The sequence below is a fragment of the Mirounga angustirostris genome, unplaced genomic scaffold, assembly GCF_029215605.1.
Source record: "Mirounga angustirostris isolate CCGP_5_RB_7025 unplaced genomic scaffold, mMirAng1.0.hap1 SCAF_2, whole genome shotgun sequence".
NCBI classification, from domain to species: domain Eukaryota; kingdom Metazoa; phylum Chordata; class Mammalia; order Carnivora; family Phocidae; genus Mirounga; species Mirounga angustirostris.
The window spans coordinates 153,991,851-154,007,134 of record NW_026991710.1 but is presented as its reverse complement, the minus strand read 5'-3'; the positions used below and the strand labels follow the sequence as shown (position 1 = coordinate 154,007,134).

The following is a 15,284-nucleotide window of genomic DNA, read 5'->3' as shown; positions in this document are numbered from 1 at the left end:
AGAGAGAGCGAGCACGCACGAGCAAGCACAAGCAGGGGCAGTGGCAGGCAGTGGGAGAAGCAGGCTTCCTGCTGAGCAAGGAGCCCCATGCAGGACTCGATCCCAGGACACTGGGATCATGACCCGAGCCAAAGGCAGACGCTTAACCCACTGAGCCACCCAGGCGTCCCAAGGAAAAGGTTTATTCGAGAGGCAGCCAGACAAGGAGATGGGAAGGCAAGCCTCAAATCCACCTCCTGACTGATATTTTTAAAACCTCATTCTTGCTGCTGCATAAATAGACCAAAAGGGCAAGGATCATTATAGACTAATTAAGGAAGCTATTGGAAGATCTGGGTGAGAGATGGTGGTAGCTTGGACTAAGGTAATATTGGTGGAAGCAGTAAAAAGTGATCCAAGTCTGGAATATTTTGACAGTAGATTCCACAGGCCTTCCTGATAGATTGAGTATGAGTATGAGAGAGGAATGAAGGATAACAAACGTTTCTGACCAGAACCAACTGACAGTTATCAGTTGCTGTTCGCTGCTCTGGGGCTGGGAAATCAGGTGCCCGATTTGGGATATTTCAATTTGAAATGCCTATTGATCTCCAAATAGAGCGTGCAAGAGGCAGCTGCATATACAAACCCAGAGCTGAAGGAACATCTTACACACACACACACACACACACACAGCATATAGATGGCATTTTTAATGCCACTGGACTCAGTGTGATCACTGAGAAAGGGAGTATAAATGGAGAATCCAGAATCCTGGGTACTCTAGTATTAAAGGTCAGGTTGATGAGGGGGACCCAGGATTGAGAGATGGAGAATGAATCTCCACCGATAAGAGAAACATTAGGAGGGTGTGGAGTCCTGAAAGCCAAGGATTTATCAAGTTTCAGATGAAGAGAGTGGCCATCTGTGTTGATGCAGCTGATGGGTCAGGCAAAATGAAGGCTGGCAAGTGCCCATTAGATACAGCAACACAACATGGAGGTCACTGATAACCTTGGCGAGAGAGGGTGGAATGTGGAATGGGGAGGTCAAAGCCTGATCAGACTATGTTCAAGAAAGAATGAGAGCAACGGTTTGAAGACTATGTGAAGTTTTGATACAAAGTGGGGTAGAAAAATGGGGCAGTAGAAGGAGGGGATAAGGTCAAGAAAGAGGTTTTCTTTATGATAACAATATGCTTGCATGCTGATGGCAATGGTCCCATAGCGAGGGAGATTGCTGATAAAGGAATGAGGAAGGGAGACCCACTGGAGCCACGTCCTTGAAACAGAAAGGGATGGAATCTAGATGGAGGGGTTGAGCTTTGATAAGAGCAATGGACCATTATCCATGGTAACAGAAGGGAAGATGGAGTTCTTGGCCACTAATGCTGGTAGGTGGATGGTGATGGTGAGAACTTGTGAAAATTCTCTTCTAATTATTCTCCCTTCCTCCAATCCTCCTCACTGTTTCTGGGATGACCTCCCTAAAATGCAAATCTACTTATGTAACTCTCCCACTTAACTATATATATATATTTTTTTTTCTTTGTGTAACAGTCTAAGGCTGCAAGAGTTTTATTATTTTTACGGAAAGGTGAATACTTCCATTATTTTTCCAATTTCATTAATGGTTTTAGTCTACTCACATTTTATATTTTATCTTGCATCAGTTTTGGCATTTGTATCTTTTTTTTTCTTTTTATCTTTTGGCCCCCTTCACCCATTTCTCCCACCCCGTCCCCCACCACCTGCCTCTGGCAACCACATTCTCTGTATCTATAAGTTTGGCTTTTTTTGTATTTTTTGGTTTTGTTTCTGTTTTTAATTTAATGCCCACATATAAGAGAGATCAGACAGTATTTGTCTTTCTCTACCAGACTTATTTCATGTAGCATAATGCCTTCGATGTTCATCTAGATTGTCACAAATGGCAAGATTTTGTTCTTTTTTATGGCTGAATAATATTCCATTAAAGTTATATACCACATTTTCTTTATACATTCATTCATCCATTGATGGGCATCTAGGTTGTTTCCATATCTTGGCTATTATAAATAATGCTGCAGTGAACATGGGGGTGGGGTGCAGATATCTTTTTGAGTTAGTGTTGTTGTTTTCTTTGGATAAATACCCAAAGTGGAATTGCTGGATCATAGGGTAATTCTAGTTTTAATTTTTTGAGGAACCTCCAAACTGTTTTCCATAGTGGCTGCACCAATTTACATTCCCACCAACAGTGTGAGAGTGTTCCCTTTTCCCTACGTCTTCACCAACATTTGTTATTTCTTGTCTTTTTGATAATAGCCATTCTAATAGGTGTGAGGTGATATCTCACAGTGGTTTTGATGTACATTTCCCTGATGATTAGTCATGTTGAACATCTTTTCATGTGTCTGTTGGCCACCTATATGTCTTCTTTGGAAAAAATGTCTTTTCGGGTCTTCCATACATTTTTTAATCAAGTTGTTTGCTTTTTTTGCCGTTAGGTTGTATGAGTTCTTTATATATTTTGGATATCAGCCCCTTATCAGATATATCATTTGCAAATATCTTCTCCCATTCAGTAGGTTGCCTTTTTGTTTTGTTGATGGCTTCCGTCGCTGTGCAAAAGCTTTTTATTTTGATGTAGTCCTAATAGTTTATTTTTGCTTTTGTTGCTTTGCTTTTGTTGTCAGATTCAAAAAATCATCAGCAAAACCTATGTCAAGGAACTTACCACCTACATTTTCTTTTAGGGGTTTTAGGGTGTCAGGTCTTGTGTTGAAGTCTTTCATCCATTTTCAGTTGATTTTTGTGTATGGTGAAGTGGTCAAGTTTCATTGTTTTGCATGTGGCTGTCCAGATTTCCCAACACCATTTATTGAAGAGATTGTCCTTTCCCCATTGTATATTCTTGGTTTCTTTGTTGTAAATTATTTGACCATATATGTATGCATGGGTTTATTTATGAGCTCTCTATCATTCTGCTATTGGGGTTTGGGTAGTTTTCAGTTTGAACTATTACAAATAGTGCTGCTATGATAGTGTATAAACATATCACAATCCATTTTGCTGCTAATAAGTGTATTAGTTACCCAGGGCCGCCATAACAAAATACCGCAGACTGGGTGGTTTAAACAATAGAAATTTATTTTCTCATAGCTCTGGAGCCTAGAAGCCCAAGATCAAGGTATTGGCAGGGTTGGTTTTTTCTGAGGTCTCTCTTCTTATCTTGTAGTGGCCATCTTCTGTGTCTTCGCAGTCTTTCCTGTGTGTGTGTGTATGTGTGTCCTAATCTCCTGTTCTTACAAGGACACCAGTCAGATTAGATTAGGGCCCACTCATGACCTCATTTTACCTTAATCACCTCTTTAAAGACCCTACCTTCAAGGACAATCACTTTCTGAGGTGTGAGGGCTTAAGACTTCAACATGAATTTTGGGGGAACCCCATTCAGCCCATAAACAGGGGCATTTGTGTAGCTTGTAGTTTCAGGGCTCTTGGAAATAATGCTCCTGCAAGTGCATACACAAACATGTCTTTTTGGTGAACATACGTAGACATTTCCATTGGGTGTGGGTCTAGGAGCGGAATTGCTGGCTCAGAATGCATATGATCAGATTTAGTAAATGCTGCCAAAAGCTTTTTCAAAGGAGGTACCAATTGATCGTCCCTCATCAATTCACTCTTACAGTGGGTGCCACTCATGGAAGAAGACTGCAGGAAATGTTCTGAGGACTCTGGAATCCGCCTCCCTGAGAATTTCTCTGTAAGCCAGATCTTTGGCAAGGCAGCTGCAGCAAGAAAGATCAACCACCCCATGCTTCAGGCAGCTCTTGCCCTCAGAAAGAAGGGTAAGGATCCAATACTGGCCGTTCTCTGAACCAACCACACTAGAGCCCTTGGGTGTGTTAGGTCAGAATACATCTATATGTGTTCCGAGAGCACAGATCTTCTGGACCTTGATGGAAAGCCGTTCTTAAAAACATAGCCCTGAAGTAAGTTTTATCAAATGGCAAAAAATAGCACTATCAGAATAGCTGGGGAAAAAAAAATGAAAGAATTTTATTTAACAAAGCAGTGTGTGCCAGAGACTGCGTTGTGAGCAAAGTTCTCTCCCTCCAGTGACACTAGTAATGACCCAACCTCTTGTCACAGTGATTGAAAATCAAGGCCTTTTAAGCAACTGTGATTGTCTCAGCCTCTGAATGTCAAAGTGACTGAGCTATGAGCTGGCTGACATGAATTCAGATGGTGTCAAATGGTCTGGGACATGAGCTCATGTTCATCCAGTAGGGATTTATGTAGTTTTGGAGCCCAGCTCTTCTTCACAGGTATATTCGAAATCATTCTACCCACTTATCAGCAGACTTACCAGGTCATGGCTCAGCCGTCCCATGTCCATGTTTCTCACTCATGTTCCATGGAAAGGGTCTCACCACTGACTCATCAGTGCCTTGTTTCCAGCACCCCCTACTTCTTGCCCTTCTTGGTTAGGGGGAGAAAGCCAGGGATAATGCCATTTCTGCTGACATTCCTCTAGTTTTGAAATGGGAATGCAGTCTCCGACAGCCAAGGCAAGAATTTTGAAAGATAGTCAAGCAGAGTTTTCAGTAACATAGACTTGGAAGGAGCACTGGAGGGGCAGTCCAAAGGCAGGATTCTGGGCCTGGCCCAGTTCTGCCTTCACTGTGTGGCTCTGGGAAGCTCCACATTTGTCTGAGCTTCTGTTTGCTCATCTGGTAAGATCTGTCCTGCCTATTCCAGAAGTGGTAAGGATCACATGAGCTGATGAAGATCACAACCTCTTGCTCTACAATTGCAAGAAATTAAGGGATGTAGTGTTTCTATCAGTGCTTCTGAAAGCCCTTCATGTACCCGGTCTGCTTACTCTCCTGTCTCTGTGTCAGGAGGTGCTTATGGGTAAAGATGATTCTTGTCCCATCTGTCAGTTTAGAAGCTGGGCATCAAGAAGTTGATGCAAAGAAGAACCCTGCGTGGCCCCTTCTTTGGGGTTCCCTGTGGGGTTATCCTGAGCTTCTTGGAGCAAAGTTCTGTATCTGGTCTAGTCACTGGTGACTTCTCATTCAGGATATACAACCTGCATCCTCACCAACAACTGGCTGGATGACAGTGCTCAGAGGGGCAGCCTGGCCCAGCTGCTGTGTCAGCTGAGGCCGCACTTTGACTTCCTGATAGAGTCGTGCAGGATCAGAATGGCCAAGCCTGAGCCGCAGATCTACAGGTTCGTGCTGGACACCATGAAGGCCAGCCCCAGTGAGGTATGTAGACACTTCCTTTAGTGAAAAAGAATGTTCTAGAGATATTGCAAATAAGAAAAATTGAGAAGGAGTGAGCAGATGGAGGACATCTGGGGCCTGGTGGTTTGATTCTAGGTCCAGTGGCAGGTTCCCACTCTCCCAGGCCAGGACTTCTGAAGGACTTTACCTGTCCCTTCAGTCTAGAACATTCTACAAGAGATGGGCATGTGGCCCCTCTCTGTGGCTTTTATAGGTCAAAACAGGTATTGTCGAAACTGCTAGACCCGCTGCCTTAGTTTGCCTATAAAGAAACGTAGACCCTGGGAGATTTTCCCAAGACCACAAGGCTGGTAAGGGTTACGGTCACCCTACCAAAGGGTGAGTGGAAGTGGGCTCCAATATTAGAGCTATCTCCTCTAGGAACCCCTAAATTCTGTCTTCATACTCTCTCTAAGTATCTATTCTAAAATTCTGTTTCCCTTGTATTCCCCACCTCTAATTTTCAAAAAGGCAATTAGACCAAGATTAAATACCTTTCCCTGATGTTTCTGACCCTTTCTTGTTGGCCCCATCTCATCCACAAGCTGATCAGATGAAACCCTAAACTTCCTCACAGGGAATCCTTACCGGGCTCAATCCCAGAACCCTTCCTATCTCCTCTTAAACTTTGCTCCTGCTCTTCTCAACCCCTGGATTAAGCTTTGTAACAGTGCTCTAAATTTTAATATACCTATAAATAAATGTCTTCTCATTTCTGGCTTTTGGGTTGTCAGATGAGCTGCTTAGAAGTCTGGGCCTGCCCTAATCCAAGATGATAATGCACTTATGCTTTCTTCTACAACTTTAAGGATTTTTTTTTATTTTAAAATTTAAATATTTGATCCATTCAGAATTTATTTTGGGGGAAGATGTGAGGGAAGTATCCACTGTTTTCCCCCAAACAGTTAAAATAATTATATAATCTTTTAAGTACTATTTTCCTCACGAGGTGGACAACACAAATTGTCATTTATATTTGGGTTCATTCCTCGACTCTCTTCTATTTCATTTGATATGTCTATATCTCTTCTAGCTCCCCACTTTTTTTAAAATTTTACCTTTTGTAGCTTCATAATTTGTTTTAGTATCATTACAGTTCTTTTCCAGATTTTTTTTTATCTGTTCATACATGTTGATTTCCTAGATGAATTTTAATATCACCCTGATAACTTTATATCCTTCCTTAATTTTCTTACAGTTTCAGAATTCAGGCTGAAACCCACAAGTGTGTGTGGGAATCTGTACATCTCTCTGTGTGTTTATGGGTACGCTGATGTAATTCAATATTTTTAATTTTAAGAGTAAACAGATATGTGGAGGAAAACATAATTCTTCACCTTGTAGTCATAAAATAACCACTATTCACATTTTAATGTGTGTCTTTCCAGTGCTGTCCCTCACTGGTGAGTTTTGCTTTGGATTAAAGTGATGCTAGTGTCCCTGCTATTTGGATTCAGGTTGTGTTCTTGGATGACGTTGGGGCTAATCTGAAGCCGGCCCGTGACTTGGGGATGGTCACCATCCTCGTCCGTGACACAGACACAGCCCTGGCAGAACTGGAGAAAGTAACTGGGGTGCAGGTAACTCTCTGGGTTGCACTGGGTCGGGTTTCCTGCCCCTTCTCTGTGTTAGGGGTGTAGGAGACACAGCAGGCGAGAGGGGGACCGGTTCAGGGAGTTCATTGCTCCCTGATGGGCCTTCACCATGCTGTCCCTGAAGAACTTCTTGTTTCTTTCTCTGCTGTCATGAGCAGAGAAGCGATGCTCTGAGAGCAAGAATCCATACCAGTCAGAGTCAGAGGAACCAAGACCCAAGGCAGGAGCGAAGCTTTCAAAGCCACCAGACTTCACTGTATTTATTTATTTATTTTAATTTTTTAAGTTAAAAAATATTTTTATTTTTAGACTTGACTTTTTAGAGTAAATATCGAGAATTTAGCTATTAGGTCTGCCCCAGTGGGGGTAGGGAGCACAGTCCTCACCTGGTCTGCCTGGTTATACTGCTGGGACTCAGTGGAGTGGTTTAAACCATCCCTCAGAGAGGAGGGACGCCCTTAATGATGCCCCAAGGGGGCTGCCTGGGGATTAGCCTGTGGTGCCAGAGCCGAGGCCCCTTTTGTTATTTTGAGTTTACCTAAGATCTCCATCCCACTGAGCCCCAGAGTCCCAGGGCCAGTTACACAAGGCTTTTGCAGGAATGCAATGCTTGTGTCGGGGCGGGTGGGGGGGGTGGCGCGTGCACCTGGCTGAGCTAGCTGGACGGCGCAGCCATCCCAACTTTTTCTCAAAGGGCACTGTGTCCGTTTCCCTGAGCTGCCATAAAATACACAGACTGGATGGTCAAGACAACAGTCTCACGAGGAGGCCAGAAGTCCCAAGATTAAGGTGTTGGCAAGGGCAGTTCCTTCCAAGACCTCTCTCCTTGGCTTGTAGATGGCCACATTCTCCCTGTGTCTTCACATGGTCTTCCCCCAGGTGTGTCCAAATGTCCTCTTCTTTTACAAGGACACCGGCCAGATTGGATTCTGACTCCAATGACCTCCTCTAACCGTAATGACCTCTTTAAAGACCTTATCTACAAACATAGTCACATTCTGAGGCCCTGGAGGTTAAGACTTCAACCGATGGATTTGGAGGGGACACAATTTAGCCCCCCACGATAGGGACAAATGACTTTTCATCTTTTTTTTTTTAATTTTATTTTATTATGTTAGTCACCATACAATACATCATTAGTTTTTGATGTAGTGTTCCATGATTCATTGTTTTCGTGTAACACCCAGTGCTCCATGCGGTACGTGCCCTCGTTAATACCCATCACTGGGCTAACCCATCTCATCTTTTTTTTTTTTTAAGATTTTATTTATTTGAGACAGAGTGAGCATGAGTGGGGGGAGGGACAGAAAGAGAGGGAGAAGCAGGCTCCCCTCTGAGCAGGGAGCCCAATGCAGGGCTTGATCACAGGACCCTGAGATAATGACCTGAGCTGAAGGCAAATGCTTAACCGGCTGAGTCACCCAGGTGCCCCTGACTTTCCATCTTTAACAAATAAATAAAATCTATCTAATGACTTCACAGCCATAAACTGTCTTGCCCAAGCTTGATCTGTCCTTCAGCAAGCCTGGAAGTCTCATGCAACAGAGGAGAAAACACCCAGACTTGGAATCCCAGCATCCACCTGCTTGTCCCACTTACTAGTTGTCCCCTCGTCACATACGAGTCACAGAAGACTGTCCCATAATCGGGAAAGTAAGCCATGCCTCACCTGTCTTCTCCAGAGTAGGGGGAGGATACAAGGAAGAATGAGAACTAGTCCTTTTTAAATGGAGGAGACTTGCCTCTTCTCTCTCAGGAAGGCTATGGGACTCAGTCCTGAACAGGCTTTGTAAATTGTAAAAACAGCAGGAGAACGGTGAGAGCCGGAAACCCCCATCCCCTCACCCCTGGAAAGAGAAGGACATCCCTTAGGAGGCCAGGGATACCTCAGCAGAAGGGCCCCAAGGGACCCTGGTCCTTGGTTAGTGTCTTGGCTCCCTCAGGCCGGACAAGGCTCATTGCCATCAGAGGGCACCCAGCTGCCCATCCCTCCCACCACACCTTGAATCCTCTCCAGGTGCGATGGAGATAGGGGGCTTGCCTTCTGATTCCCCCGCTGAGGACATCCAGGCAGACTCTTCCATGTTTAAAAAAGGAAGATAAATTTCATGGTTTACTTCCCCCACTTTAGAGGTCGGAGCCACTTCTTCCTTAGGTCGCATATTTGGGACTAAAGATGAGCGATCTAGTAGTAGGAGTCGCTAATATGTCCCTTCCTGTGAATAAGTTCGCTTACATGTGTCAGCATCCTGTCCTTTGTCATTTCTGTCTCAAGAAACCTGACATGAATAAGGTAAAGAAGCCCCTTAAGAAAGACCATGTGAGGGCCCAGGGCAGAGGTGCAAAGCCAAAGAGAGAGGACTCAGGAGGAGCCAAGCCTGAACCAACCAAGGTGTTGGACTCCCGGCTTCCAGAACTGAGAGACATAAATGTCTGTGGTGTCAGTCACCCAGTCTGTGGCGCATGGTAATGGCAGCTGGAGCAGACGAATCCAAAGGCCCAGAGAGTCTGATTTTGGCCAGCGTGAAGGAGAGACCCTTCAGCAGAGCCCCACAGTGATGGGATGGCTGCTGTGTGAACTTTGCGCTCCCGATGGTGTCCAACGTGAGCCTGGGTGACCACCTGAGGAACTGCCATAGAGAAGGATTATAGTCCTTGAAGTACGAAAGCTCAGCATTTTAGAGCAGGTGGTGTTTCTTTCCTGCTGATGTAAAGTTCAGGCGGTGGTGGCCAGGGGCTTTGCTTCATGCAGCTGTTCAAGGACCCGGGTTTGACAGAGGACCCACCGTCTTTCCCTGCTGTGTTCTCCCGGGTCACACCAGGCTCTCAGCCAGAAGGCAGGGGGCGGGGGGTGCGGTAGAGAATGTAGAGAACGGCGTGGGGATTTTAAGGAGCCAGGCTGACAGGCCACGCTCTTCTGTCCGAAGGACCCGGTCACGGGCTGCACTGAACTAAAACGGAGGGGGAGATGAGTACAACTCTGTGCTTGCAGGAGAGGGACAGGGCTGGGCAGTCCCCTGGAGGACGCAGGAGCCCGTGACACAGATGCCTAGAGCCAGCACTCTGGACTTTGGGAAACTCTGTCTGAGAACCTCTCACAGAAGGAGCCTGCTCCCTCTCTCCCTGTCCCCTTTTCCTTGCAGCTTCTCGGAGCCACAGCCCCTCTGTCAATCCCGTGCAATCCGAGTGATGCGAGCCACGGGTACGTGCCAATAAAGGTATGTGAGCACTCCCTCCCAATCAGCCGCGTCCGCCCTGACCAGCCCACCTACAATGGCCTGCAGAGACATTTGTTAAATATCAAGGGTAGCTGAACATCCACTGTTCATAGGGAAATAACATTTCTCCATATACTCATTCCTCCAAAATCACAAGACATGGATCATGCCTTAGGATATACAAAGCAGTGTACAGATGCGGTCAGACTCCCATGGAAAAACGGGTCACACGGGGCCTTGAGTAGCCCAGGCGTGCTGACGTGCATCTGTGTCTGGCCTGTGATCTGGGGAGAACCTGTTTTCATCCAGCAGGTATTTATCAAGCACTGCCGTGGTGTCAGCCATGGGCCAGACACGAGGGATGCAGTGAGGAACAAGACAGACCCATCCTCAAGGAACCCATAGCGAGGATAAAGAGACAGAATTAGTCATTAAAACAGCTGTGGTCAGGGCTACGGCAAGGCCAAGGCCATGTGCAGAGCGGCCCCGACTCCCGAGCCAGCCAGGATACAGAGCAGGGTGGTAGAATGTCTTTGTGGATTCACCTTGGAATCCTTCTTCATTTGTCATTGGTCCCATTTAAATGGGAAGAGACCTAGAACAGCTCATAAAAAAACAAGATGGGACAGTTGCTTTGGGCCAGATAGAACCAGTGTGAATCCTGGCTTCGGCACTAAGTTTGCAAATTTAGGTACATTTTTTTATCACTCTGAATCTCAGTGTACACAGCTTTATAATGAGGTGATGCTAATACCTCCCTTCAGTGTTCTTTTTTTTTTTTTTTTTTTAAGATTTTATTTATTTATTTGACAGAGACACAGAGAGAGAGCGAACGCAAGCAGGGGGAGTGGGAGAGGGAGAAGCAGGCTTCCCGCCGAGCAGGGAGCCCGATGCGGGGCTCGATCCCAGGACCCTGGGATCATGACCTGAGCCGAAGGCAGACGCTTAACTACTGAGCCACCCAGGCGCCCCTCTTCAGTGTTCTTGTATGGATTACACTTGACCCTTGAACAACATGGGTTTGAACAGCATGGGTCCACTTATCTGAGGATTTTGTACAGTACAGTGCTGTAGATGTATTTTCTCTTCCTTAGGATTTTCTTAAGAACGTTTTCTTTTCTCTAGCTCACTTTATAAGATTATAGTATATAATACACATAATGCAAAATAGGTGTTCATCGACTGCTATCGGTAAGGCTTCCAGTCAATAGGAAGCTAGTAGGAGTTAAGTTTTGGGGGAGTGAAGTTATATGCTGTTTTTGACTACGCAGGTGGGGGTCAGTGCCCCTTATCCCCACATTGTGCGAGGGTCAACTGTCATTGAAATACTGTATGTAGACCATGGGGCATTGTACCCGGCACCTCTGTGCTCCATAAACTGGAGCTGGTGGCATGAATGGGGCAGGTCTCCAGATCCAGGGGAAGTCCTGCTGCTTGGAGGACAGCCCCTCAAGGATTTATTGAGTATTTGTTGTTTTCGGGGCACCGAGAGAAATACCGAGATGAATGGAGTATCTTCTAAGACCTCAGGAATTTTGCAGTCTAGTGAGATACATATCCCCAGCCCCTGCACTTACAACCCAGGATGGGGTCCTTGTCTGATGGCGGTGCCCCAGCACGCTGCAGATGGGCTCCGTGAGGGTGGAGGCTGCATCAGGAAATGTTTAGCAGCGATGGTGAAGTGGGCATGAAACGATAAGTGTGAGCTGGGTAGTAAGAAAGGGCTAAAGCTACTGTCAGGGTCAGCCCAGCCCCTCCTGTAACCCTGGGCACTCCTGAAGGGGTGGACGCTTCATGAGGTCCCTTCAGACCTCATCTCCAGTATCAATGAGCAAGGGGCTCTCGGCTGGGATCTGGGCTGTGACCTTGTGTCTTCAACCCCATAGACAGGGTTATTCCATAATCCTCTTGAGGCTCGCAGGTCCAGTCAGTTTCAATACCTTTCTCATTTGACCTTGAAGGAGGGTGATCAGAACTGCTTTATCACCCCCTCTGTCTTCACCCCAAATTAAAGGCCTGGGGCAGTGACCTTTGGGGAGTCCCAGCCAAGCCCCACTCTGTGGGGCGCTATTCCATCGATCTCCACTGAATACTAATGCCACACAAGCTGGGTTAGGTCTTTCTTGTTTTCTGGCTTTATGGCAATTTTATTAACATATCATTTAAAGGATGGGAAAGTATGTGCATATGCTGAGCAGCAAAAGGGAGACTCTTAGTTTAGGATCCATTTAGAGCTGGGGCATGTTAGGATCATTTCCCTGGACATCAGTACTGCAACCCTTTTCAATATAAGGGATAGAATTTCAAGTTAAATCCCTTCCTTTGCCAAGTACTAATGAGAAGACTATGGAACATGTTCTGATAAGATTGTAGACCATGAAAGAGTTTGTGAAATGTCAGCCTAATGTTTTCTTGAGCAGAGTAACTCGCTGGGAATCATAAATGAAACTTCCGGTTAGAACATGAGCTTGGAGTAATCTGAGATGCAGCTACATAGAATTGTACCAAGTGAATTTCCATACGTAAAGCTTATTTTTCCCATTTATGTCCATTAGAAAGTTGGAGATACTTTTGGGGGGAAATAGAGCACTCTGATTGGATATTGCTTTAGTTCATGTGCTTAGACCACATGGTAATAATTGGAATAGGTTAAGTACTAAAACAAACCATCCCAAACTTCCGGTGGCTCAACATCAAGTTTATTCCTTGCTTGCCAGACAGTCCAATATGGGGTAGAAGTGGGCTCTCTCCATGCAGTCATCAAGTAGCCCATCTCCTTTCTGCTGGCTCTACCTCACCCGAGGCCCAAACTCTTCAGGGGCAGATAGGAAAAGAGGGAGGACCACGCGTGGGAGGTTTATATAAGCCCAGAATGTAGCACACATTTCTTCATTCTCATAGGCCATTGGCCAGAACTTGGTCCCATGGCCGCACCCATTGCAAGGAAGTGGGGGGAGGTCTGGAAAATGTTGTCATGTGCCAGGGAGAGAACACAGACATGGAGCTCTAGCAGGCTCTGACACACAGCCCAGAAAGCACTCCAAGTGTAGCAAAGCTTGGAAAAGATTTTGCATTCAAGAGAAAAACAGTTTTTAACAAAGTAATCCTGGTATTCTGCATGTTAACATGAATATTATGCTATGCACAAAATCAGCCCCAGTTTAAAATACGGAAGACAGACCAGTCAAACAGTACTGGAAACTCTGACACTATTAGGGCCTCTTAGGGAGGAAGGCAAAGTTGTTTTGCTTTTGTTTTTGTTTTTTTTTTCCAACATTATAACCTTCTTTTCAGGCCTCCTACGTTCCTATAGAAGCTGCCAGTTTTATTGCAGTTTGGCCAGTTGTGTCTTCTTGAACATCTCCTCCTGGCATCGGGGTCTTGGGCTGAGAAATTGTGAGGTCCGGCAGTACCCAGAGATGGCCCAGCGCGACCTGCAGAAGACGAGCTGGTTCTGTCCAGCCTGGCGCTGTGGTCATTTTCTGTTCACCTCTCTTTTCTACAGCCTGGGGTGCGTCTGCATTTTGTGGAGCTGGGCTCCGGACCTGCTGTGTGTCTCTGCCATGGCTTTCCTGAGAGCTGGTTCTCTTGGCGGTACCAGGTAAAGGAAACTGGGGGAAGGTCTGCCCCAGTCAAGGTGAAGGGAGAGGGAGGTCTAGATGGTGTGGCCCAGTGTAGAATGCCATTAAGAAGCTGAAACCTTGGGTCTCCTGGGTGGCTCAGTCTGTTAAGCATCTGCCTTCGGCTCAGGTCATGATCCCGGGGGCCTGGAATCAAGCCCCGCATTGGGCTCGTTGCTCAGTGGTGAGGCTGCTTCTCCCTCTCCCTCTGCCCTTCGCCCCGTTCATGCTCACTCTCTCTCATGCCCCCTGTCTGTCTCTCTCTCTCTCAAATAAATAAATAAATAAATCTTAAAAAGAAGCTGAAACCTTATAGTGGAGCATTGTCTCCAGTGATGACCATGATACCTCAGAAGTGTTGGAGCCAGCGATGGGTGCAGACCTCAGGGCTGTGCTAGCCCACATACCATCTTTGCAGATTAGAAGAAGGCAGATTCTTCAGGACACTTTATGCCACCTGCTGGGAAGTCTTTGTAATGAATATGGAAATCTGCAAAGTCTTTGCTAAGAAAAGTGCTCTCTTAGATGTAGTATTAGATGCAGTACACAGACCCTACCACTGTCCGTGGCAGCCTTATCCAGATGGGCTCATTCCAGCCTCATGGCAAGGATCCCAGATAGTGCCACATGGCACTTTGAGTTGAACCATTTACAAGAACGTGGGTAGAAGGAAGCAAAGAAGGAGTGTCTGCAAAAGACTGTTGAGACCACACTTGAGTGTTCCCAAACTGTTTGTTTTCCAGATCCCTGCTCTGGCTCAGGCGGGTTTCCGGGTACTAGCTCTGGACATGAAAGGCTATGGAGAATCATCTGCTCCTCCTGGTAGGTTAGCTGTCTCACAGCTGTCCTATGTTGGTCATGCCTTCTGACTGCCTGAGCTCTCCAACTGCACTGTCAGCCCCTGGTCCCAGGTCAGAGCAGATAGCCCTTGAGGGGGGGTCTGACTTTGCCCTTCCCCTCTCCTGCAGTGACCCTTGTCTATACTCTTTGGGCTCAGATGTCTCTGCTCCCCATACTCTGAATGAATACAAGAAACCCAGTGGCCTGAGGAAGTCTCGTGCTGGATGTAGGGTATAGGAAGTACCATCCAGCTACAGAACTTTTTCTATCTTGCAGAACTCTGTACCATTAAGCACTTATCCCCCGTTCTCCCTTCCCTAGCCCCTGACAACTACCCTTCTGCTCTCTATCTATGAATTTGACTACTCCAGGTATCTCTAAATGCATCATACAATATTTATCCTTCAGTGACTGGCTGATTTCACTTAGCATAACATCTTTAAGATTCCTCCATGTTGTAGCATATATCACAGTTTCCTTCCTTTTTAAAGCTGAATAATATTTCATTGTATGTATAGACCACGTTTTGTTTATTCATCCATCCATTGATGGACATTTGGGTTTCCTCCACCTTCTGGTTAATGTGAATAATGCTGCTATGAACATGGGTGTGCAAACATCTGCTTGAGTTCCTCCTTTCTTTTTTTTTTTTTTTTAAGATTTTATTTATTTATTTGAAACAGAAAGAATGAGAGAGAGAGAGCACATGAGAGGGGGGGAGGGTCAGAGGGAGAAGCAGGCTCCCGCCGAG

At 45.8% G+C, this 15,284-nt stretch overlaps 1 protein-coding gene across 4 annotated transcripts in view; it reads left to right on the top strand.

Moving 5' to 3' along the window:
- Window positions 1–15,284, top strand: part of EPHX2 (epoxide hydrolase 2) — a 72,095-nt gene that overhangs the window by 15,423 nt on the left and 41,388 nt on the right. For 2 of the 4 annotated variants that reach the window (XM_064585351.1, XM_045880055.3), the window contains 6 exons: window positions 3,655–3,814; window positions 5,052–5,242; window positions 6,718–6,840; window positions 9,999–10,073; window positions 13,579–13,674; window positions 14,437–14,515. In XM_064585351.1, the coding sequence (XP_064441421.1) occupies window positions 3,667–3,814; window positions 5,052–5,242; window positions 6,718–6,840; window positions 9,999–10,073; window positions 13,579–13,674; window positions 14,437–14,515 (712 nt within the window). In that variant the 5' untranslated portion in view covers window positions 3,655–3,666. The remainder of the gene's footprint in view (window positions 1–3,654; window positions 3,815–5,051; window positions 5,243–6,717; window positions 6,841–9,998; window positions 10,074–13,578; window positions 13,675–14,436; window positions 14,516–15,284) is intronic. The other 2 variants (XM_045880056.3, XM_064585350.1) reach the window with 2 other exon arrangements.